Here is a 23530-nt window from a genome sequence, read left to right on the forward strand (position 1 = left end):
ATTTTGAAAATTAGTTGCAATTTCGTTTATATCGGAAGTTTAAAAATAGGAGTTCATTGCCCTGCTGAATCTAAAAAAACGCAAATAAAATTTAAGTCATTAAAATTTGTTACCCCAAAGATACTTTTCAATAGATAATTAAAATTAATTATAGTTTAGGCATGTAGTAAAATATATACAAATAGGTTTTAATTCTCCTAAAATCTTCCATTGATTAGAGATCAAATCCTGAGATAATAAACCAATATTTAAACAATCTTTGTCCTTATTAGAAAATATTTTTTTTCTATTTTTATGATAAACCATGAATTCTTTATCGATTAGTAGACCTTATTAATCTCAATATATCTATGGATTATAGTCGACCTTATTAATCTCAATATGTTAATTATGCCTTCACAATTTATTCTTAATCATGACCTCCTTACAGATAAGATTCTATATCATTTAATACTAGTAAAATATGGAACTACCGTTGTGTTGTAAAAAGAGCAATGTTATCTAATGATTTTACTCAATAACACTATTCTTAATAGAAAAGTGGGAGGATAAAGTTTTGGATTCTTCTTAATGTATTAATTAGTTCAACGGACATCTTTAAAGTAATTTTAAATATTTATTTTATTATTTTAACAATGACTGGTGAAATTACTGTAAATAAATTCAATATATAACATCCGCATAAGAAACACCATACCTCCAATCCAAAAATAAATAAATATTGAATAGTCATTTGCTTCCTCCAATAACAAAAATCTCTACTATGTTAGACGTCAAACTCCTACACAATACGAAGTAAACCTCTTCATTTGTAACAACAACATTCATTAAGATTCAGCACTGTCCTTTCTATGGATGGATGACATCAAATACCACCCCAAGTTCGACGTCAAACTTGAATGCACAATAAATAATAAACGGTCAGTTGTTTTCTCAAAGAAATAATTTATATTATAATGGACGTCGAACTCCTCCACAATACGACGTAAACCTCTTTTTTGGTAACAACAGAATCCATTAAGACTCAGCGTCGCCCTTCCCCCTTTCCCAGATAGATGACACTGAATACCACCTCAAGTAATTTAATCTCACTCTAGTTCCTATTTACTAAATTAAAATTTTATACTAATTTCTTATTGATTTTCTTCTATTTAAAACTCTTAACTTTCAACTTTACAAGTTAAATTGATTAAATAATTTTTATTTCAAAACCAAGCTAGTAACATGTCAAATTCAATCTAGACAGAGAAATAAATTTACTGTCTTCTAAAATATTACCCTTATAAACTAATTTTTAAAAATTTACTAAATAAATCTTAATTCGTCAATATGTCTTCTATTATTATTATAAACTCATTTTCATGTAAACCTAGATATTGTAAATTTGATATAACAAACTTTGGTTAGAAATTCTAGTGTAAGTTGAAATAAAAAATAAAACTATGAATTCATTATCGTTATTTAAGAAATATATCTCCTTAAAATACTTAACAAATTTGACAAGTAACTTTCAAAATTTATTCAATAATTTCAAAATATAGATTTTTAACTAATAAATTAAAATATCAGTTGATGAACTACTTTCTTAGTAAATTCTAATTCTAGAAAGAAGAAATTGAGGATGAAATCTTGAAGTGTAATACGTATTTCAGAATTTCAAACACAAAAATAAATAAATAAATGTTACTTTAGGAATAGAAATGTTTTATTTCTACTGAACTTTAATCTAAACATTCACCAATTCATTGCCGTGTTTCATTCTCGTTGACTGACATGGATAAATAATGAATTCTTAATCCAGTGACGTTTTAAAGTTAGATTAATCAGTTGACTAATGGATGTTTGGCATTGTGAACACTAACTCAACAATTATTCTCTGACCTGTTCCTCCTCATGTCATCATCTTATCATTTACTCTATCTATCATCCAAACGATGTTTTTTATTTTGAAGTTTTGTTAAAATCTAAACTAAATATTAATGATAGTTTAACAGTTTATATATATTCAACAAACAATAAATTTTGTTAAAATAAATTTTAAATTATAATTCCAATATTATATTAAAAAATATATTTTAAACTTAACGTAACTTTACAAAATTAATTTATAAAATATTAAACTAATATATATATTTTAAATTAGTTTTATTTATAGTCAACTTCTAATATTTTGCCAATAATATATATAATGACACGATCAATATCACATCTAAGCATGAAACAATAACGTTATCTTCTCTCTTAAGAGTGTGTGAATCAGACCATACCTGTACCAATGTGTGTTTTAAATGACCTTTTTTATTCAAATATCAAACTTCAATGAAGAAAATATTTTTGAATGGGATTAATGTAATCAAATAATAACAACAACCGTAAACTTATTAAATGATGTTAGAAGAATATAATTAACACTATTTTAACACCTATTATTATTTTTTATATCTAAAACCTCTCTCTTTACTATATAAAGTGTTCGATGTTCATAGATTATTTTTAACTAAAGTAACTGGAAGAAAAAAATATAATTTAGCATTTTACAATGTTTATAAGAAATTATTATCTAATCCAAATTTACGCGTTCCCATTAACCTAGACTCGTAAGAAAACTTTATTAACATTTTTTTCTTGTAAATGAGAAAATTTTGTGAAGTTTATAGGACCATCTCAAGCGTATGTATTAGTTGTAATAATTTGTCATTCCCCACCTACAGTATTGGCAGATGACAGAGGCATGGATAATGATGTGCTCATCTTTAGTAGTTGGTGGTTTAGAAAATGTTTTAAAAATAACTTTAGCTAATTTTATCAAGAATAAAAATATGTTTAATTTAAAATTAAAATTTAGAAAAGTGAATCAGTTGAATACTTAGAATGTATTGGATACGAGTAATATGGAACTAAATAGAAAGGTTGAAAGACACTTCAGGAAATTTAGAACTGCTAACATTTTATTACAGTTAGAGAAGGTAAACTGTACTCAAAACATATACATATTAGATACTGTTATATCAATCCGCATACGTATGATATATTTATATTAAATACAACTATATATATATATATATATATATATATATATATATATATATTACATATCATTAATGTTATAATATAATATAATAAATTATTTTTCATCGATTTTTTAATTTTAAAGCACTAAATTTTGAAAATAATGAACTATAATAATCGTTTATGCATTATACTTTTAAATATAATTAATAATAAAATTATTGTTTTGTCCCTTTTGATGATATTTTTATAGTTTTATATTTTTTAATAAATTTTGGACCCATTTATCAGCAATGAGTGTATATTGATAAATAATGAATGAAACCTAGGGATTCTTTTTTTAAAAAGAAGAAGAAGAAGTTATAAATGTAAACAGATTTTATTTTATGATGTTCAGCTATGATTATTTTTACAATTTTTTATATAACTGTTCAATTTTAATAAATCACCATACAAATTAAGAAATGAAAGTTTATTTTAAAATATCAGAACAACAAAAGCATGAAATGTAACGCCCCGGCAACTCAGAGGGACCATCGACTGCCCCTATAGATCACCACCAGACTTTCCAGTGTGCTTTGTCCTCACTCGCACACTTTCTGGGAAAACTTCCCAGAAGGTCACCCATCCCAGAATTTCTCCAAGCTAAGCACGCTTAACCATGGAGTTCTTATGGGCTAGGCTACCGATAGGAACATAATTCGACCGTTCGGATTTTAGATCGGAGTTACAGAATTAGAGATATTAATTTCGTATCTTCTCAGGGATCTCAATATTGCTTAATTTATGTTTTTGGATCATTTATACAAAAATTATGATTTCCGCCTCATTAACCGTTGGATTGGACTGAAAATTTTACCATATGAGTTAAACATGCTGATTATTAGTTTGATTGGTTCAGATCTGTAATTAATGATATGAGTGAAGAAAAATCTTTTCACGAAATAGTAAATTTATTTGTATTGGGTAAAAACTTGGAGAAATAAATCCTGCAAGTTTGAGTAAATTAGTTACCCCTGTAGTTCTGTCACTAAGTTGTCTCGGTGAAAATATAGATTTTGACCTATTTGACCGTTAGATCAACCTCAAAATTTGATATATGATCCCTAAGAAATATTAATACACTTTGACCGTTCGGATTTGAAAATAGAAGTCTGTAATTGGAGACTGTATAGGTATGGGACTATACAGTTGAAGGATAGCTTAAAGGAATTGATTTGACTACTCATATCACCAAAAATGCATTTGTTTTTCGGTAGCCTAGCTGGAAAGCCTGGTGGTGATCTGTGGGGGCAGTCGATGGTCCCTCTGAGTTGCCGGGGCGTTACATGAAACACAAAACAATAATTTTATTATAAATAAATTTAATTATGTTATAATTTAAAAATAGAATACGTAAATATTTTTTTGGTTTTAAAATAAAATAAAAAGTCATTGAAAAGTGTATCTGGAAGAATCCAACTCATGGTTAAGAAAAAAGAAATTGTTATATTAATAAGGCAGAGTAAGGCATCTTGGAAAAATTTGGGAAGGAGTTATCAGCTTCAGCTTGAGGGGGAAATCATTTCACTCTAATTCTATACTTTTTCGGAATTCAATATATGATGCTATTTAATTAATTAAAACGTTATAGCATCATCTTTTTTCAACAAAATGTAAGAATTTGTTTATATGCAACGGTTGTTAAAGATGAGGCATGCTTCAGGCTACAAAATTCAGTACTATTTGCAATATAAATTGATTGAACACCATCTCCATTTTTGCACAATCTTTTCAAAAACATGGATTCCTCCTTGAAATTAACTATTGTAGCCATTTTGGTAGCCATGTCAGTCTTTCTCTGGCATGCTTTTCTCAGGAAGAAGATAAACACAGGAGGTAAGAACAATAACAAAGAGGCTCCTGTCCCAGTTGGTGCATGGCCACTCATTGGTCACCTACACCTTCTGGGTGGCCATGACCAACTTCTCTACCGAACACTAGGAACAATGGCTGATCAATATGGACCAGCGTTTAACATCTGGCTCGGTACTCGCAGAGCATTTGTAGTTAGCAGCTGGGAAGTGGCTAAAGAATGTTTCACAACCAATGACAAGGCACTTGCCTCACGCCCCACAACCGTTGCCGCAAAGATTATGGGATACAACTACGCAGTGTTTGGTTTTGCCCCTTACAGTCCCTTTTGGCGTGAGATGAGAAAGATTGCAACTCTTGAACTTCTTTCCAACCGCAGGCTCGAAATGCTGAAGCATGTGAGAGTGTCGGAACTCAGCATGGGCATAAGGGATTTATACAACTCTTGGGTCCAAAACAGGTCTCGGCCTGTGGTTGTGGAACTGAACCGGTGGTTGGAGGATTTGACTCTGAATATGGTGGTTAGAATGGTGGCAGGGAAACGCTACTTCGGTGCCTCTGCAACGTGTGATGATGATGAAGCAAGGCGGTGCCAGAAGGCTATTAATCAGTTCTTTCATCTCATTGGGATTTTTGTGGTTTCAGATGCGCTCCCGTTTCTGCGTTGGTTTGATGTGCAGGGGCACGAGAAGGCAATGAAGAAAACTGCCATGGAGTTGGATGCCATACTTGAAGGGTGGCTACATGAACATCGTATGCAAAGAGTTGATGGTGAAGTTAAAGCTGAGGGCGAACTTGATTTCATAGATGTCATGTTGTCTCTTCAGAAGAGTGGTCAGCTTTCAAATTTCCAATATGATTCCGACACCAGCATCAAATCCACATGTCTCGTAAACTCAACAACCTAATTTATTCATTAATAACTTACTTTATGTTTCCTTAATCAGCTTTTGTCTCTCTTTATGCATATGTGTGTGTGAAGCTTAAATCTGAAAATCACCAAAATTCTGAAGTTATTATTTCTGACAGTACTTTATAGCTGAAGGTGAAAAGCTTTGAAAGGTAGAAATTACTGAATTTTTGTGTGGGAATATATGCAGGCTATTATACTTGGTGGCAGTGATACCTCGGCCGGAACGCTTACTTGGGCCATCTCATTACTCCTGAACAATCGGCAAGCATTGAAAAAGGCCCAAGAAGAATTGGACCTGAATGTTGGCATGGGTAGGCAGGTTGAGGAGTCAGACATCAGAAACCTTGCATATCTTCAAGCCATTATCAAGGAAACCTTGCGGCTATACCCAGCTGGGCCTCTCCTAGGACCAAGGGAAGCCCAAGAAGATTGCAATGTCGGAGGTTATGATGTCCCTGCTGGAACACGGTTGGTGGTTAACCTGTGGAAGATTCATAGGGATCCAAGGGTGTGGGAAGAGCCTTCTGCTTTCAGACCAGAGAGGTTTCTGACAAGTGATGCTGTTGATGTTCGAGGCCAAAACTTTGAGCTCATTCCCTTTGGGTCTGGTAGAAGGTCTTGTCCTGGCATGTCTTTTGCACTCCAAGTTCTTCACCTGACATTGGCTCGTCTGCTTCATGCATTTGAATTCGCAACTCCATCAGATGAACCGGTTGACATGACGGAGAGTCCCGGTTTAACAATTCCTAAGGCAACTCCCTTGGAGCTTCTTCTCACTCCTCGCCTTCCACCTCAATTATATGCCTACTAAATTAACCATGCATCTTCTAATAAAACCTTTTACCTTATTCTTCAAAATTAACTTCGTCAAATTCCAGTTCTTCATGTTAGGCCATCAGATCACATGAGGCCGTTACAGTGAAAAGTCAGTGTTATATGATATCCTTATATTTTCCATTAAAATATTACCCAAGAGATGAAATAATAATCTCATTTTATACTTGATGATATGCATTTCATCGTATGATATACTAATGGAGTGAAGTGACGGTGTCTTATTTTGTCAAGGTAATTTAAAAGACACTATATGGATGAATTTGAAAATAAATTTTTTATGTTTTTCTAAAGAATTTGGGAATGAAAGGAAATGGATTAGAAACGAAATTTGTGAATAATTTAACTCATGTAATAAATAAAAGAAAAAATTTAATAGATAGTAAATAAAAACTATCAAATTGTTTTTATAAGTAAAATGAAATAATTTTTAGATGAATTAAAATTATTTTTTTAAAGAACTGTTATTCAATAATTTTGAAAAAAATTTTGATAATGATAAATTTTAAAGAATACATCCCAATTTTTGTATAAAAAAGTGAAAGAAAATACCAAAATGAAAAATGTAACCATAATCTTCAATATTTTTCACATATGCAGCAAGGCTATTACTCTCAAAGGCTACTAAATATGGTAAATGGATCAAGAATTACAAGAGGATATATAATTAAGAACACACACATGGATATTCATGGAATTGATTCCACAAATCCCAAAATCGATTCCCTTGCCTTTAACCCTTCATGAAATTGGTTCCACTACATCCATAATCGATTCTCAACACTTCACTGTCAAATTTTTTTCTAAAGGTAAAAATATGCATAGTTTTTCCTCAGTGTTTGTATTTTTTATGACCCGGTTTTTATGTATAAGTATTTTGGCCCAATTTTTATGCGTAAGTATTTTCATGAGCCAGTCACCTAATTACAATTGGTTCACAGTGCTTGATATGGTGAAAGAAGATTTATTTAATGCATTGAGATAAACACAAATTTAATAATTCATATGTCAAATACGAGCCCCTTTTGTTTGCATGGTGCAGGATGTTGTAGCTTTTTGTTTGTTTGAATAATCGTGTTGAAAAGGTTATTTTGTTTGACCGACGAACTAATCATCAAGTCTAATCCACACTCTCACCGTAATTTTAAGACATTCTTTTTATTTAAAAGGCCGCGTAAAATTAAGAGAATATAAATATATTTAAGTCATATATATATATAATTATTGATAAGGTTCAAACATTAATTGTAACAATTGAATAAAGAGGACTTGGGATAGATATAAATACCTTTATAAACGTATAAGAAGTTTTATTCTCCTACCGCTTGAGAATATAAATAATTTTATGTATTTTGAAAATTATAATGTAAAATAGAATAATAAAATCATCAAATTCATTAAACATTGACTTAAGTATTTTTTTTTATTTTCTTTCTAAAAATAAATTCTTCCTATTTTTACTTCCATAACTCAATTTAAAAAATTCTAAAAATCTAAAAAAAAAACAAGCCTTTAATAGAAATTTCACTTATTGAGTGATCTCTACTCCTTTCTTGTCTCGTTTTTTTATTTTTTATTTTTTCTAAATTTTTTTATAATAGAATTGATGATTCAATTTGAAAATGGTATTTCCTTAATTTTTTTTAATCTTATTAAGTAACTATTTTTATTTTAGTATATACTTTTTATTATCAATTTTATTTTTATTAATATATTATTTTATTATTTTATCCGTTATATTTTATAATTATTTTTAATCCACATAATCTATCTAATAATTATTAATTTTAATTTTTTATTATAAGAATGGATACGCATGTGTTTCCAAATATATTGTATAAATATTAGAATTATTAAAAAAAAGTATGGCTAAGGATATGAAAATATAATATACATCCAAATGAGGTCCTGAATTTCACCTTCAATTATTTAACAAAAGTCATTTTCGTGGCCATCGTTGTTTTCCTTTGAACTGTTCGTGCACGTCACTAACATTTTCCTAATTTTCTTCCTCGTGACCGTTAAAGTCAGAGACATTGCTCTCATAGAACTGAAGCGAGAAACATAACTAAGATATTAACATTGGAAAATATAACGCAACTCACTACTCTAAAAACAACAGCACATTGACAACTCTTTTAATGATATATATAATGAACATATGTTTATAATTTAAGATAAAATAAAATAAATATAATTAGAAATATATTATTTTAAATTATTTGGTAAATAATGTGTATTCTAAATTCATTAGAATCAATATATTAAATTTAACATGTCCTTTTAATTTAAAATATTAATGTATATTAAATAAATATATTATCATTTAATCGTAAATTATTATTTTTCATTTTTCTAAAAAAAAGTAATAGTACCAGCAAAAATATCCTATTTTTTATTCCACTTATCTAATAATATCAATAAAATCATATTTTTATTTTAAAATATAAAATCATTTAAAATGAATCCACTATAAAAGTAAAAATAATATTTTTTATTAGATGTTGAAGTTACGTAGAAAAATTAAGTGGTATACATAAAAACAAAAATTCCTTAAAAAAAACTATAAGAACTACTCTCAGCACATTATATTAACACAAATAAACGAATTTTACTTTTGGTGAATGTTTTGTCTACAAAACTATACAAGTTGATCCAAAGCGCGCAACTTGTCATGGAAGCAGCAGCGCTTGCTGGAGTAGCTGTCTTTCTATTACTTAGTTACTTCATCAAATGGGCTACAGCAGGTTCTGCTCGCAAGAAGCCACCGGAAGCAGCCGGTGGCTGGCCTTTAATCGGCCACCTTCGCCTCTTTGGTCGCTCCGCCTGTCAGCCTCTATACGAAACGCTAGGAGGCTTAGCAGACAAGTATGGCCCAATATTCAGCATCCGAATCGGTGTGCATCAGGCGGTAGTGGTGAGCTCTTGGGAGTTAGCGAAGGAGTGTTTTACCACTCTGGACGTTGTTGTCTCATCTCGTCCCAAATTCAGCGCCGCCAAAATCTTGACATACGACTATGCTAGTTTTGCGTTTTCCCCTTACGGAGAATTCTGGCGCGACATGCATAAGATTACGGTTTCGGAGCTATTTTCTACCCGACGTGCTGAACAGCTTCGAGGAATTAGATATTCGGAGGTGCAGAGTTCGTTGAAAGAACTATACGGAACGTGGGTGGAGAAAAAGGGTGATTTGTTGGTGGAGATGAAGGAGTGGTTCGGGAACATGAATCTGAACGTGATTCTGAGGACGGTTGCGGGAAAGCGATACTGTGTGGGGAATGGAGATGAGGAACGGATGAGGGTTCGGAGGGTACTGAGAGAATTCTTTAATTTGATGGGGGTGGTTGTGATTGGGGATGCGATTCCATTTCTTGGTTGGCTTGATTTGGGAGGTGAAGTGAAGGAGATGAAGAAAACGGCTGTAGAAATGGATAGCTTCTTTTCTGAATGGTTAGAAGAACATCGCCAACGAAGAGACTCAGATGGGAAGAAAAGAGAGGAAGACTTCATTGATGTGTTGCTGTCTGCTCTTGACGGGGTCGACCTTGCTGGTCACGATGCCGACACTGTCATTAAAGCCACATGTCTGGTAAGCTGTCTCATAAGTAAAGTTCTTATTGAGTTCAACATACATAGTATATTTGTTTAGATAAGAAGAAAAAGTAGGAAAAAGGAAAATTAATCATGGTTAAGATCGAATTAGGCTAGTTGAATAATGGAGATTTTATTGGAAATTTAGAACTGCTAATGGGCTTGTTGCATCTTACAGACATTAATAGCTGCAGCAACGGATACTACAACAGTTACTATGACTTGGGCATTATCGGTATTGTTGAATAATCGCGATGCCTTGAAGAAAGTTCAAGATGAATTGGATGAGCATGTGGGGATGGAAAAAGCGGTGAATGAATCTGACATAAACAAATTAGTTTACCTTCAAGCTGTCGTTAAAGAGTCAATGAGATTGTATGCAGCTGCACCACTACCTGGTCCGCGTGAATTCACAAGCGATTGTACTTTAGGTGGCTACCATATCCAAGCAGGTACGAGATTGATTTTGAACATTTGGAAGATGCAGAGAGATCCACGTGTATGGGAAAATCCATTGAAGTTTGAGCCAGAAAGGTTCCTCACAAGCCACAAGGGTGTGGATGTGAAGGGTCAACATTTTGAGCTACTTCCCTTTGGTGGCGGAAGAAGGTCGTGCCCTGGCATGTCATTTGCCCTTCAAATGACACACTTAGCTTTAGCAGCTTTTTTGCAAGCATTTAAGGTCACAACACTGAACAATGAACCAGTTGACATGAGTCCCGTATTTGGACTCACACTCATCAAAGCCACCCCGCTTGAGGTTTTAATCCAACCTCGTTTACCACATCAACGTCTCCTTAATAATGTATACTAATTACGTCATTCTCCTTAGCAGCACCTTCAATTGGTACCTATATGTATATATGTAGAATGATCAGACTTGTCTCTGTACAATTTTATGAGCTCAATATTGTGTTCAGACTAATTACAATTATTATGAGTTAAATGTTGCACACAAATAAAGTAATGTTTAAACTTTAAACCATAGTTAAAATTCGGGCGCACAATTAAATCAGTTAAAAAGGGATTTTTTTTAATCTTAATTCGTTAATGAAATTATTAAGAAAACATATCAAAATTAAAAAATTATATAAAAATTAAAAAATCATTAATCAAATTTTTAAAAATATATTTTTATATAAAAATAAAACCCTTCGTTATAATCTATTCCATATGCTTTTATATATCTATTTGTCACAAATCTAACTTTGAATATCCCAATTTTACCATCTACGTCAAATTTCACTGTATAAATCAATTAACATTCTACTAGTTTCTTTTCAAATGTACAATCTATTAATTCTACTAGTTTATTTTCAAATGTACAATCTATTAATTCTCACATTTCATTTCTTTGTAAGTATATAAGTATCTGTTATATACTTTTTTTTTATTGTATTAGTGACCTTGATTAAGTGTATAAGTTTTGAGGGTATTATTTTTGTCCCTCCAAAATTATTAATCATGATTCGTCTATACGCAATTTTCATATTAATTCATTCATCTATACATTTTAATGTATAAAATAAAGGTTAACTTACCATAAAATAAAATAGAATACAATTAAAAAGAAATGAATGCCTATTACCCTTTAAAAATATTTTAGACACTATTTTTTTAGCATGAAAACTATTATAACAAATACATAGATGTATTTTTTTTCATGAACCCTTGTAAGACCCTGGAAAATAACGTACGTTGGAGTACGCGTGGCAGCTGGAGAACGAGGCACCTCAACAGCGTACGTGGCAGCAGCAGGAAGGAGCATTCCAACAGCGGACGCCAGGTGTCACGCTGCATGGAGTCTGGAGTGGGGAAACGCAGTGCAGTTTGCGTGTCACTCGGAGAGCGCGACAATTCACTAGCGAACGCCAGGTGTCACGACGAGAGGAGTCTGGAAAGCGTTAGTGGAATGCACGTGGCTGACGAGGAGCGGACGTTCGTTCGGCACTGGAAACAAGGCATGCATTCTCAGAAAAACTCATCTCTCGCTCTACACACACACTCCTTTCATAATTCTGGAAAATTCTTTCTCTCCTCTTTCTCTCTACGACTTCCCCACATTCTCTCTAAGATCACCACCGTCTCATCTCCTCCGATCACGATTCCGACACCATAGAAGGACTCCTGGTGACAAGGGCTTCAAGAAGAACCGTTCGGTTTCAGAAGCTGAAGCTGATTTGATTTGGAAGAGATAAGGAACCATTGAGGGTAGAAAAACGTTAGTTGGGCGAAGCCACAAATCTTAAGATTAGGAGAAGTTGCAGTACGGATCCGGGTAAGGGAAGCTTATTGTGATTTAATTTATACTGTATGTTGTATGCATGTTCGGTATGGATTGTATGCATGAATTGTATGCTGATGTATTAGTTATGAACGATCGCTGTTACACTGAATGAATGTGGTATGCATTGGTTGATTCGTATGCTGATGGTTGCTTGGTAGGAATGATTAATGAGAATCTTATAAAGTATGTAATTTGATATTTTGATACGATGTATAAAGTATGAACTGAAATATGATAATATGAATTCTGTAATGTATGAGATTTATGGTGGAGATAGATTATAAGATATGAATCATATGAAAAATCTGGGCAAAATAATAGTTCTTACTTTGATAATGCGCGCTCGTCATCGAACGGTCTTCTACCGTTCGGTTTTCCCTGACAATGATTTAGAGTAGGATTTCTTTCATTTGGAAAGGATTCGACTTAAGAACGAGCGTCCCCTTTTGAAATGCTATTTGAGCGTTTGTCCTAATAGCGCTCGGTTTATACCAAGCGTTCGTCTTAAGTAGCGCTCGGTCTTACACTGAGCGTTCGTCCTAAATTGTGCTCGGTCATCTATTGAACGTTCGTCCTAAGTGGCGCTCGGTCTCAGACCGAACGCTCGTCCATTTTCGTAAATTGTAATGAGCGAGAATAGCGCTCGTCCTGAATTCCCATAAGTGTTCGTCCTAAATTTAAATAGCGTTCGTCCAATATATTTAGTGACGTTCGTCCAAGTCTTCGGTGACGTTCGTCCAAATTATTTATTAAACGCCTACTTTCGCGCTCGGTCATTGACTGGCGGTTTGTCCCCTGAATTAAATTGTGTTCGGTTTATTTTGTTCAACCAAGTTGTGAGGTATCTATCCATTGGATTCGTTCCAGAGTCATTGAACTTAAATTATTCTAAGTATTTTTCCCGATAGTAATAGAGTTAGTTCATTTAACTAATTCAAGAAGTCTTTCTCGGTCTCGCCCTCGACGTTCGTCCTCGTTATGAAGAGGAGTGAACGTTCGTCTTTTTAAGAAAGTGGAACATAGAATGAAAATGTATTCAAGAGGATAAATTAAGATGTGCGAACACTATGAGAACTGAAATTGTGATTTTGGACTTTGAACGAGCGTTCCAGGGTGGAACGACTCTTGAATGGATATTGAGATTGTATAGTATGAATGTGGCAAGCTTAGCTAGCGGGTCATCCTGATATTCCGTGAGTGCTCGTTCTCAAGTAGAGAGGAGTATGTCATGTGTGGGAATGGCAGGAGGTCTTAGTCCATAACTGTAACTTGGACAAAACGGACTAACCTCAGGTGGCGGCTGACGAGTATTACAGCTATCCCACCTGGGTGCACGGACGTCGTAGCTACACAGAATTCATACAGTCCGGACAGTCGGTCTAGTATCAGGATTTTGGGTGAAATTTATGTATAAATTGAATGTATATGTTGTGAACTTACTTGCTGGAATTGATATGTATAAAATGTATGTTTTGGTTTGAATTAAATTCAATAAGCTTACCCTGTGTCTCTTTCTTGTGTTGTCGTTCGTCCTTGAACCTTCGTCTTGTTTATGCAATGATCATCCGTGTGGATGTGAGCAGATGGAGAGGCGTTATTGGAAGAAACACTGGAAGAAGAAAATTTGGAGGACGCCAACCTCGTTGAAGTAGAAGTTAAGGCCGAACAGTAAGGGCGTTCGGTTTTTAGTTATAGTAGTTAGAATAGTGAGCGGCTGTGAGCGAGCGCTCTTTTGTGAATTGTAAATAGTTGGACGTTCGGTCTTTATTTTGTAAACCGTTCGTCCTTATCTTTTTGCGAACGCTCGTTGAATTATGTACATTAACGGCCGTTCGGCCACTTTCGTCTTTTTCGTTTCCTTTGTTTTAAAACTGTTTTGAATTATTAATATATGTGATTATTCTAAGTATATAGTTGATGACTGTATAATTTTGGGATGTTACATTATTGGTATCAGAGCAGTTTTGTTCCTTAAAGGAACACTGTAGGTTATGAGCATACTATGCTTTTGCTGTGTGCTCAACGTCCGTTTGATGAATGATTCAAACTCCTTAAAAATCTGCTAATCATTGTTTTCTCTGCTTCTAAGAGAACTGATGGCACCAACACCTCCTTCTCAACCAACCGAACGTGATGCATCTGATCACAATAGGCTATTGAAATCAGTAATAGGAGTACTTCAACAACAGAACGCTGCATTAGAGCAGCAGATTACGATCGTTTTACAAAGTTTGGAAGCCGCACGTGCCAATTCTGAAGCGACCCAAAGACAGCTGGTGGAGATCCTAGAAATCACTAAGAATATTTCAGGAGCATCCATTTCCTCTGGGAATAAAGAAACCGAGTGGAACTTGGAGAGTTTCCTCCAACATCATCCATCTGGGTTCAATGAGAAGTGTTCCCCTGATGAGGTGGAGAGAGCTAACGTATTAGATAAGAACGTGACAGAAGTGGAGCAACACATGAATCAGCAACAGCAGGGAATAAGAGGAACCACATCTTCAAGGAATAATACTAATTCAAGAAGGACAAGGAGGACGCCCTACGCTCGTACTGAATTACCATCTATTTCTAGTGATTCTCGGGCACAACCTTGGGTTGCTGCCAATCGGTCTGAACAGAAAAAGACCATAAAATGTTTTAAGTGTGGAGGACCACATTTCCGATCATCGTGTCCTCAACTAGTGGAAGCAAAATATTGCCTTCAATGTGGGGGAAGCGGGCATGTCAAGAACGAGTGCAACATGGGAGAACGAGCAGGGTTGGGGCCACCAAATGCTGGAAGAGGTCAACCAGGAAGAGGTGGCCGAGCACAAGTGGGATGAGTCTATGTCTTAACGAACGCTGAAGCAACGAGCTCAGGTACTCTCATCACCTGCACTTTCTGGCGGTATGAACTACCCTACTGTGCACTGTGTAATTATTTTGATAAGAAGGCTATTCGGTCTGATAATTTATACACCAACAATTGGATTAGTTTTAATATCCGACAGTGAGATAGATGCTTATTAATATATTAGTGAGAGAGTAATTTTCTAGGATTGACTAACTTAGGAGAATACTTCAAGAGAGCGGTGTGCCGACGTTCGGTTTCTTTTAAATTAGACAGTTCGGTAGCAAGAAGGAAACCGAACGGTAATAGTAGATGCTTGGACTGATGAGTCTTCCTAAAGCGGCACCACAACTATCTACTCAGAATAAGAATTCAATCTCTTTCACACTTATGCTAGGTGTTAGATTAACATCAGTAACTTTTTACAAAATAGCCTTTACATAGTGGATGGAACCCAAGAACCAGTTGAATGAGTTGAACGTTTCATTATGTAGTACGCACGTTTTACTAGCGTACAAGAATGATAAATCAGAATGAAACATTTGAGAGCACTGCTAGGAATGTTAAGGATAAGAAGAATTGTGTGTGGAATTGTTCAAAGCGTGAATTACTGGATGAGCAAAGTACGAATACTAGGGCGTGTGTAAACAGTGATAAACCGAGAGTTGGGTTGATTGAGAAGTTTTAGGCACTTAACATTATAAGTGATGATACGAACGTTATTAGGGGCTTAGGTTGGAAGTAGGAAGTGAAGCGTTCGGTAGAACAGATCGAAAGTGAGTAATGAGCAGATTTTGAGTTACGAATGGACGGTGTGTTGAAAGTTCAACTAAGAGATTTTTGTCCTTTATAGTGATTTGGGAGATGGATTTTTGTAAGGTCATCGCGATCAATTTAGTAGCTGGGTTTATAAGCAGAAGTAACTAGGTTTATGTGTTATAGTGTAACACGTTAAAATGTAAAGGTAGAACTTTCGAGATCGCACAACAACAGGATAGGGTTACCTAGAACTTAAGCCAATTATCTTTGTCGATCGGTCATAAGGTCGAGGTACTATTAGAGTTACTGAGGGTATACTGACCAAGAATTTTTGCTTTATGAGCGTCGGTTTGAGGACTTAATGATAATGATGGTTTAACTCCACAGTAGGTAAGCAGATTGATTTCTTAGAATACAAACTGGTAGAAATTCTGGTAGAATTTTTTTTAATTCATCTCTAGGTTCCGTGCAACCATTGAAGAGTAAGTTGGGTATCCGGTTGAAGAATTATCCAGTTATCATTCAGAAGGAATGGCTCGACGGGTAGATCGATTCTGACGTTCGCATATTTGTACGAACGTCTGCTTTGAATCAATTAGGGGTCAGATGAAGTCTCGCTTTTCCAATGATCAAGAAAATCAGTTCTCTGCCTAAACCTAATACATTTGATACTCTCTTTCAATCACTCGGAAATTTACCTATACTCACTTCTTCAAACAGTAACTATCAGTTAGAATAAACTTTTAGTTTTACTCATTTTTGTTTCTTATGATTAATCGTTCGATTATCGTTTGATCATTGTGGCCAAACATTTCAACGTTAGGCTACAAACGAACGTTCGGGTACTTTGACTGCTCGGCTTCGCTCGTTCTTTAACGTTCGCCATTTATACCCTTTACTTGGAATTGCTATATATCTATAAATATACTTGTCTTAGTTTTCGATAATCAATTTATTCCGGAATATTCAGATTAATCTTTTATGTTTTTATCTCATCTGTTGTTTTTGTTTATCCGTTTCACACTCTAATCCAATGGTAAAATACTCCTATATTAGTTCTGTTCATCTTGGAAAATTGTGACTCTTCCTAATAATAAATAGCGTTCGGTATTATGTTACCGATCGGTTAACCTTTCAAAACCAATGTCTCTTTAGTTAAAAGTCATCTGCTGGTTCCTTACTTCAGGGTTCTCCTGTAATTTACTATCTTCCCTTAACCATTTAATCCTTACCTAAAAATAACAGTTCGTTATAGTTGAAACCAGTCAACGTTGAACAATTGCTAAAGACGTGTGTGTGGGACGAAGTCACTTGTCCTAGGAAGCTGCTGCCGAATGTTCTTGGATTGAAGACGCATTGGGACGGTAGCGTATGAAGATATCATTGTCTTCTCAATTGGCTAATCATCATTTAGTTTTCACGCATCGCCACTCTGGAAGTATATTGGAGACTCGTCTGATGTGCTAGGACTAGAACACGTTCGTATTTAAGGATAACGATTGTATAGCTTCAACCAGTAGGTATTGGAGATACCCCATCTAGTGTCCAAGTGAAAATCCATCAGATGGGTGAAAGTGGTCTGGAACGAGAAGAATGACGACATTACAAGAGAAGTTGAAGATTTGCAAGCAGGGACAAAGTACTCCGTCTACCCTTTAGTATACCTGGATTTTCGAGGACGAAAATTTTTGTAGTTGGAGGGAATGTAAGACCCTGGAAAATAACGTACGTTGGAGTACGCGTGGCAGCTGGAGAACGAGGCACCTCAACAGCGTACGTGGCAGCAACAGGAAGGAGCATTCCAACAGCGGACGCCAGGTGTCACGCTGCATGGAGTCTGGAGTGGGGAAACGCAGTGCAGTTTGCGTGTCACTCGGAGAGCGCGACAGTTCACTAGCGAACGCCAGGTGTCACGACGAGAGGAGTCTGGAAAGCGTTAGTGGAATGCACGTGGCTGACGAGGAGCGGACGTTCGTTCGGCACTGGAAACAAGGCATGCATTCTCAGAAAAACTCATCTCTCGCTCTACACACACACTCCTTTCATAATTCTGGAAAATTCTTTCTCTCCTCTTTCTCTCTACGACTTCCCCACATTCTCTCTAAGATCACCACCGTCTCATCTCCTCCGATCACGATTCCGACACCATAGAAGGACTCCTGGTGACAAGGGCTTCAAGAAGAACCGTTCGGTTTCAGAAGCTGAAGCTGATTTGATTTGGAAGAGATAAGGAACCATTGAGGGTAGAAAAACGTTAGTTGGGCGAAGCCACAAATCTTAAGATTAGGAGAAGTTGCAGTACGGATCCGGGTAAGGGAAGCTTATTGTGATTTAATTTATACTGTATGTTGTATGCATGTTCGGTATGGATTGTATGCATGAATTGTATGCTGATGTATTAGTTATGAACGATCGCTGTTACACTGAATGAATGTGGTATGCATTGGTTGATTCGTATGCTGATGGTTGCTTGGTAGGAATGATTAATGAGAATCTTATAAAGTATGTAATTTGATATTTTGATACGATGTATAAAGTATGAACTGAAATATGATAATATGAATTCTGTAATGTATGAGATTTATGGTGGAGATAGATTATAAGATATGAATCATATGAAAAATCTGGGCAAAATAATAGTTCTTACTTTGATAATGCGCGCTCGTCATCGAACGGTCTTCTACCGTTCGGTTTTCCCTGACAATGATTTAGAGTAGGATTTCTTTCATTTGGAAAGGATTCGACTTAAGAACGAGCGTCCCCTTTTGAAATGCTATTTGAGCGTTTGTCCTAATAGCGCTCGGTTTATACCAAGCGTTCGTCTTAAGTAGCGCTCGGTCTTACACTGAGCGTTCGTCCTAAATTGTGCTCGATCATCTATTGAACGTTCGTCCTAAGTGGCGCTCGGTCTCAGACCGAACGCTCGTCCATTTTCGTAAATTGTAATGAGCGAGAATAGCGCTCGTCCTGAATTCCCATAAGTGTTCGTCCTAAATTTAAATAGCGTTCGTCCAATATATTTAGTGACGTTCGTCCAAGTCTTCGGTGACGTTCGTCCAAATTATTTATTAAACGCCTACTTTCGCGCTCGGTCATTGACTGGCGGTTTGTCCCCTGAATTAAATTGTGTTCGGTTTATTTTGTTCAACCAAGTTGTGAGGTATCTATCCATTGGATTCGTTCCAGAGTCATTGAACTTAAATTATTCTAAGTATTTTTCCCGATAGTAATAGAGTTAGTTCATTTAACTAATTCAAGAAGTCTTTCTCGGTCTCGCCCTCGACGTTCGTCCTCGTTATGAAGAGGAGTGAAAGTTCGTCTTTTTAAGAAAGTGGAACATAGAATGAAAATGTATTCAAGAGGATAAATTAAGATGTGCGAACACTATGAGAACTGAAATTGTGATTTTGGACTTTGAACGAGCGTTCCAGGGTGGAACGACTCTTGAATGGATATTGAGATTGTATAGTATGAATGTGGCAAGCTTAGCTGGCGGGTCATCCTGATATTCCGTGAGTGCTCGTTCTCAAGTAGAGAGGAGTATGTCATGTGTGGGAATGGCAGGAGGTCTTAGTCCATAACTGTAACTTGGACAGAACGGACTAACCTCAGGTGGCGGCTGACGAGTATTACAGCTATCCCACCTGGGTGCACGGACGTCGTAGCTACACAGAATTCATACAGTCCGGACAGTCGGTCTAGTATCAGGATTTTGGGTGAAATTTATGTATAAATTGAATGTATATGTTGTGAACTTACTTGCTGGAATTGATATGTATAAAATGTATGTTTTGGTTTGAATTAAATTCAATAAGCTTACCCTGTGTCTTTTTCTTGTGTTGTCATTCGTCCTTGAACCATCGTCTTGTCTATGCAATGATCATCCGTGTGGATGTGAGCAGATGGAGAGGCGTTACTGGAAGAAACACTGGAAGAAGAAAATTTGGAGGACGCCAACCTCGTTGAAGTAGAAGTTAAGGCCGAACAGTAAGGGCGTTCGGTTTTTAGTTATAGTAGTTAGAATAGTGAGCGGCTGTGAGCGAGCGCTCTTTTGTGAATTGTAAATAGTTGGACGTTCGGTCTTTATTTTGTAAACCGTTCGTCCTTATCTTTTTGCGAACGCTCGTTGAATTATGTACATTAACGGTCGTTCGGCCACTTTCGTCTTTGTCGTTTCCTTTGTTTTAAAATTGTTTTGAATTATTAATATATGTGATTATTCTAAGTATATAGTTGATGACTGTATAATTTTGGGATGTTACAACCCTTCTCTCTCTATATACATTAAATACGTCAAACAAAAGATATTAAGGAATAATTAGATATTAAAATTATTATGAAGTGAATTAAACATTTTTTTAATGCATCACCCATTCATTCTCACTGGAAACAATTTTTTTTAAAAAAATAAAACAAGATTATGCACCTACTAAAACAAGTGTTTTGAACACATTATTGGTGTATTTATAATTAAGTATGATTAACAAGAAAGTATATTTTTTGATCAAAACACTATTAATATTGTTTGTCTTTTTTCCTTTTTTTATTGGTTCTCTTTTATATTTTTGCTTAGACCCTTTTGTGTTCTCGTTTTTCCAACTTTCTTCCTCTTTTAATTCTTGTTAAAGTTATTTAATTCTCTTTTCCTAGTAGTGTCCTTTTGTCATTTCATTGTATTCTACTTCCTTAACATGACTTCTGATGGGAAAAAATCTATCATACTCCTAGATATTTGATCTAATAAAAACCAATCGTACCACACAAATGACGAGTCTATCACCACATTATCCTTATTCTTGACTTACCGATGTGAGATTATTAGAACTGAAAACAACTTCAGTTTCGCAACCGTATTTCTTGATGAAAAGGAAATGGGAGCTATCTACTTCTACGAGTCAAAAGATGCGGCTGAGTGCTTTTTTATTTCATGCTGATCAAAGGTTGAGGGTAAGAAAAAGTTAGGATAAGGCCAAAAAATCAGTGGCGTGAAGAAGAAAGCTATGGCGTTAGTCAACCAAAAAATGTAAAAAATTAAAGAAGATGAGGCACGATGACTTCAACTTCTGGATTACACTGTTGACTATCAGTTTGCATTCGGGGGACCAATGAAGACATTGTCATTCTGTTGTATTATGCATTGGGACTTTGAAATCATTCCGATTATTTTACACATTTGTTAGTATACATTCAGAATTTGATTGGGTGAGAGTAAGAGAATTGTGCCTGTGTAAGATGTGGTTCTTGTGAAATAGAAATTCTTGATATAGTAGCTGAATTCCGATGGATCTTACGATTCAATATCTGGTCGCAGCAGTTACAGCCGTACTCTTCATTTCTTTCCTCATCAAAAGGGGTACACCAGGTTCCACCCGCAAGCCACCGGAAGCAGCCGGTGGGTGGCCTTTGATCGGTCATCTTCACCTCTTGGGTGGTTCCACTGAGCCTCCTCACGTAACCTTAGGATCCTTAGCAGACAAGTATGGCCCAATATTCAGCATCCGAATTGGTGTGCATCCAGCTGTGGTGGTGAGCTCTTGGGAGTTAGCCAAGGAGTGTTTCACCACTCTCGACGTCGTTGTCTCTTCTCGCCCAAAATACACCGCCGCTAAACTCTTGGGCTACAACTATGCTAACTTTGGGTTTTCCCCTTACGGAGAATTCTGGCGTGAGATGCGCAAGATTACGGCTTCAGAATTGCTCTCCACCACCCGCTTCGAACTTCTTAAGGATATTAGACACTCCGAGGTGAAGAGCTCCTTCAAAGAATTGTACAGATCATGGGCGGACAAAGGAGATGGGTCACATTATTTGTCGGTGGAGATGAAGCAGTGGTTCGGAGACGTCAATCTCAACGTCATTCTGCGGATGATTTCGGGAAAGCAATACTGTACCAGAAGTGAAGACGAGCAACAGGTGCGGCGGATTCGGAAGGTTTTCAGAGAGTTCTTCCGTTTGACAGGGTTGTTTGTGGTTGGAGACGCCATTCCGTTTCTGGGGTGGCTTGATTTGGGAGGTGAAGTAAAGGAGATGAAAAAAACGGCCATGGAAATGGATACCATAGTTTCTGAATGGTTAGAAGAACATCGCCAGAAAAGAGACATTGATGAGAGCAAAACAGAGCAGGACTTCGTTGATGTTTTGTTGTCAGTCCTTAAAGGAGTCGACCTTGCCGGTTACGATGTCGACACTGTCATAAAAGCCACCTGCACGGTACGCACCACTGCTTTATTGATTGTCATCTCATTTCTCCTCTTTCATTTGTTATAAAAGATTAAAAACTAAAAATGTTTTTCCTTTTGTGTTGGTTTACATTCAAAAATTGAAATGGTTGGTGGCTTTATTCTTGAATCTTGCAGATGCTGATTGCCGGAGCAACTGATACCACAGCAGTTACCATGACATGGGCGCTGTCGTTGTTGCTAAATAATCGGGACGCATTGAAGAAAGTACAAGATGAATTGGATGAGCACGTGGGAAAAGAAAGATTAGTGAATGAATCGGATATAAACAAATTAGTTTATCTTCAAGCTGTGGTTAAAGAGACACTGCGATTGTATCCATCTGGGCCATTCTCTGGTCCACGCGAATTCACAGAAAATTGTACACTGGGTGGCTTCAACATCAAGGCGGGTACCCGATTTATATTGAACATTTGGAAATTACACAGAGATCCACGAATATGGTCAAATCCATTGGAGTTTGAACCAGAAAGGTTCTTGAGCAGCCACAAAAGTGTCGATCTGAAGGGTCAGCATTTTGAACTGCTTCCCTTTGGTGGTGGAAGGAGGTTGTGCCCTGGCATATCATTTGGCCTTCAAATGACACACTTGGCATTAGCTTCTCTTTTGCAGGCATTTGAAATCACCACACCATCCAATGCTCAAGTTGATATGAGTGCCACGTTTGGACTCACAAATATGAAAACCACCCCTCTGCAGGTTTTAGTCAGACCCGCTTTATCACATCACCTACTCTTTGGTGATCATGTTTAGCAAAATCCATTGTATTAACCAACGTCTACAACGTTATTCATCTATTCTCAAACTGTTTAGTTGATTGTATGATTAAAGATCATGTATGTAACTACACCTTACTTCAATTTTATTCCTTATACAAATTCCTTTCTATAACTATGACGAGAAAAGTGAATCAAACGAGTCTCAACTTATCGGTAAATAAATAAATATATATAATATTTTTTCAAATCTAACAATTGGGGTAGTGAGGGAGTAACTCTCTTGTTATATTTCTTAAATTTTGAGTATACTTTAACCCAGAAAATGAAACATTTATCTAGCAATCATGTTCTCAATGGTTCAGCCTTGAAGGTTCATACATTAGAAATTTCGATGTGAAATTCTTGATTACTTCGTTAAGCTATTCGTTTTGGTTTCTTTCGTGATTGTCAAAAATCTATTTGGGTCTGTAAAAGATGTAAGAATAGTTGTCT

At 35.7% G+C, this 23530-nt stretch overlaps 3 protein-coding genes across 3 annotated transcripts; all 3 read left to right on the forward strand.

Annotated features, from left to right (window-relative positions):
* The first annotated feature begins 4756 nt into the window (after window positions 1-4756).
* LOC108342698 (xanthotoxin 5-hydroxylase CYP82C4) lies at window positions 4757-6776 on the forward strand. Its single transcript, XM_017580492.2, has 2 exons — window positions 4757-5753; window positions 5964-6776. Exons 1-2 carry the CDS (start codon window positions 4791-4793, stop codon window positions 6585-6587), a joined length of 1587 nt encoding a protein of 528 aa, XP_017435981.1. The 5' UTR covers window positions 4757-4790; the 3' UTR covers window positions 6588-6776.
* A 2430-nt stretch (window positions 6777-9206) lies between these two features.
* Window positions 9207-11120, forward strand: LOC108341961 (cytochrome P450 CYP82D47). Its single transcript, XM_017579661.2, has 2 exons — window positions 9207-10199; window positions 10380-11120. Exons 1-2 carry the CDS (start codon window positions 9285-9287, stop codon window positions 11013-11015), a joined length of 1551 nt encoding a protein of 516 aa, XP_017435150.1. The 5' UTR covers window positions 9207-9284; the 3' UTR covers window positions 11016-11120.
* A 9772-nt stretch (window positions 11121-20892) lies between these two features.
* Window positions 20893-23179, forward strand: LOC108341887 (cytochrome P450 CYP82D47). Its single transcript, XM_017579553.2, has 2 exons — window positions 20893-22290; window positions 22437-23179. Exons 1-2 carry the CDS (start codon window positions 21361-21363, stop codon window positions 23070-23072), a joined length of 1566 nt encoding a protein of 521 aa, XP_017435042.1. The 5' UTR covers window positions 20893-21360; the 3' UTR covers window positions 23073-23179.
* Window positions 23180-23530: the final 351 nt, after the last annotated feature.

This window comes from Vigna angularis, chromosome 4, assembly GCF_016808095.1.
Source record: "Vigna angularis cultivar LongXiaoDou No.4 chromosome 4, ASM1680809v1, whole genome shotgun sequence".
Classification (NCBI taxonomy): domain Eukaryota; kingdom Viridiplantae; phylum Streptophyta; class Magnoliopsida; order Fabales; family Fabaceae; genus Vigna; species Vigna angularis.

Coding starts and splice junctions, on each gene's coding strand:
- LOC108342698 (XM_017580492.2), top strand. CDS start 4,791: ATGGATTCCTCCTTGAAATTAACTATTGTAGCCATTTTGGTAGCCATG. Junction 5,754..5,963: donor GCATCAAATCCACATGTCTC/GTAAACTCAACA, acceptor GAATATATGCAG/GCTATTATACTTGGTGGCAG.
- LOC108341961 (XM_017579661.2), top strand. CDS start 9,285: ATGGAAGCAGCAGCGCTTGCTGGAGTAGCTGTCTTTCTATTACTTAGT. Junction 10,200..10,379: donor TCATTAAAGCCACATGTCTG/GTAAGCTGTCTC, acceptor TGCATCTTACAG/ACATTAATAGCTGCAGCAAC.
- LOC108341887 (XM_017579553.2), top strand. CDS start 21,361: ATGGATCTTACGATTCAATATCTGGTCGCAGCAGTTACAGCCGTACTC. Junction 22,291..22,436: donor TCATAAAAGCCACCTGCACG/GTACGCACCACT, acceptor TGAATCTTGCAG/ATGCTGATTGCCGGAGCAAC.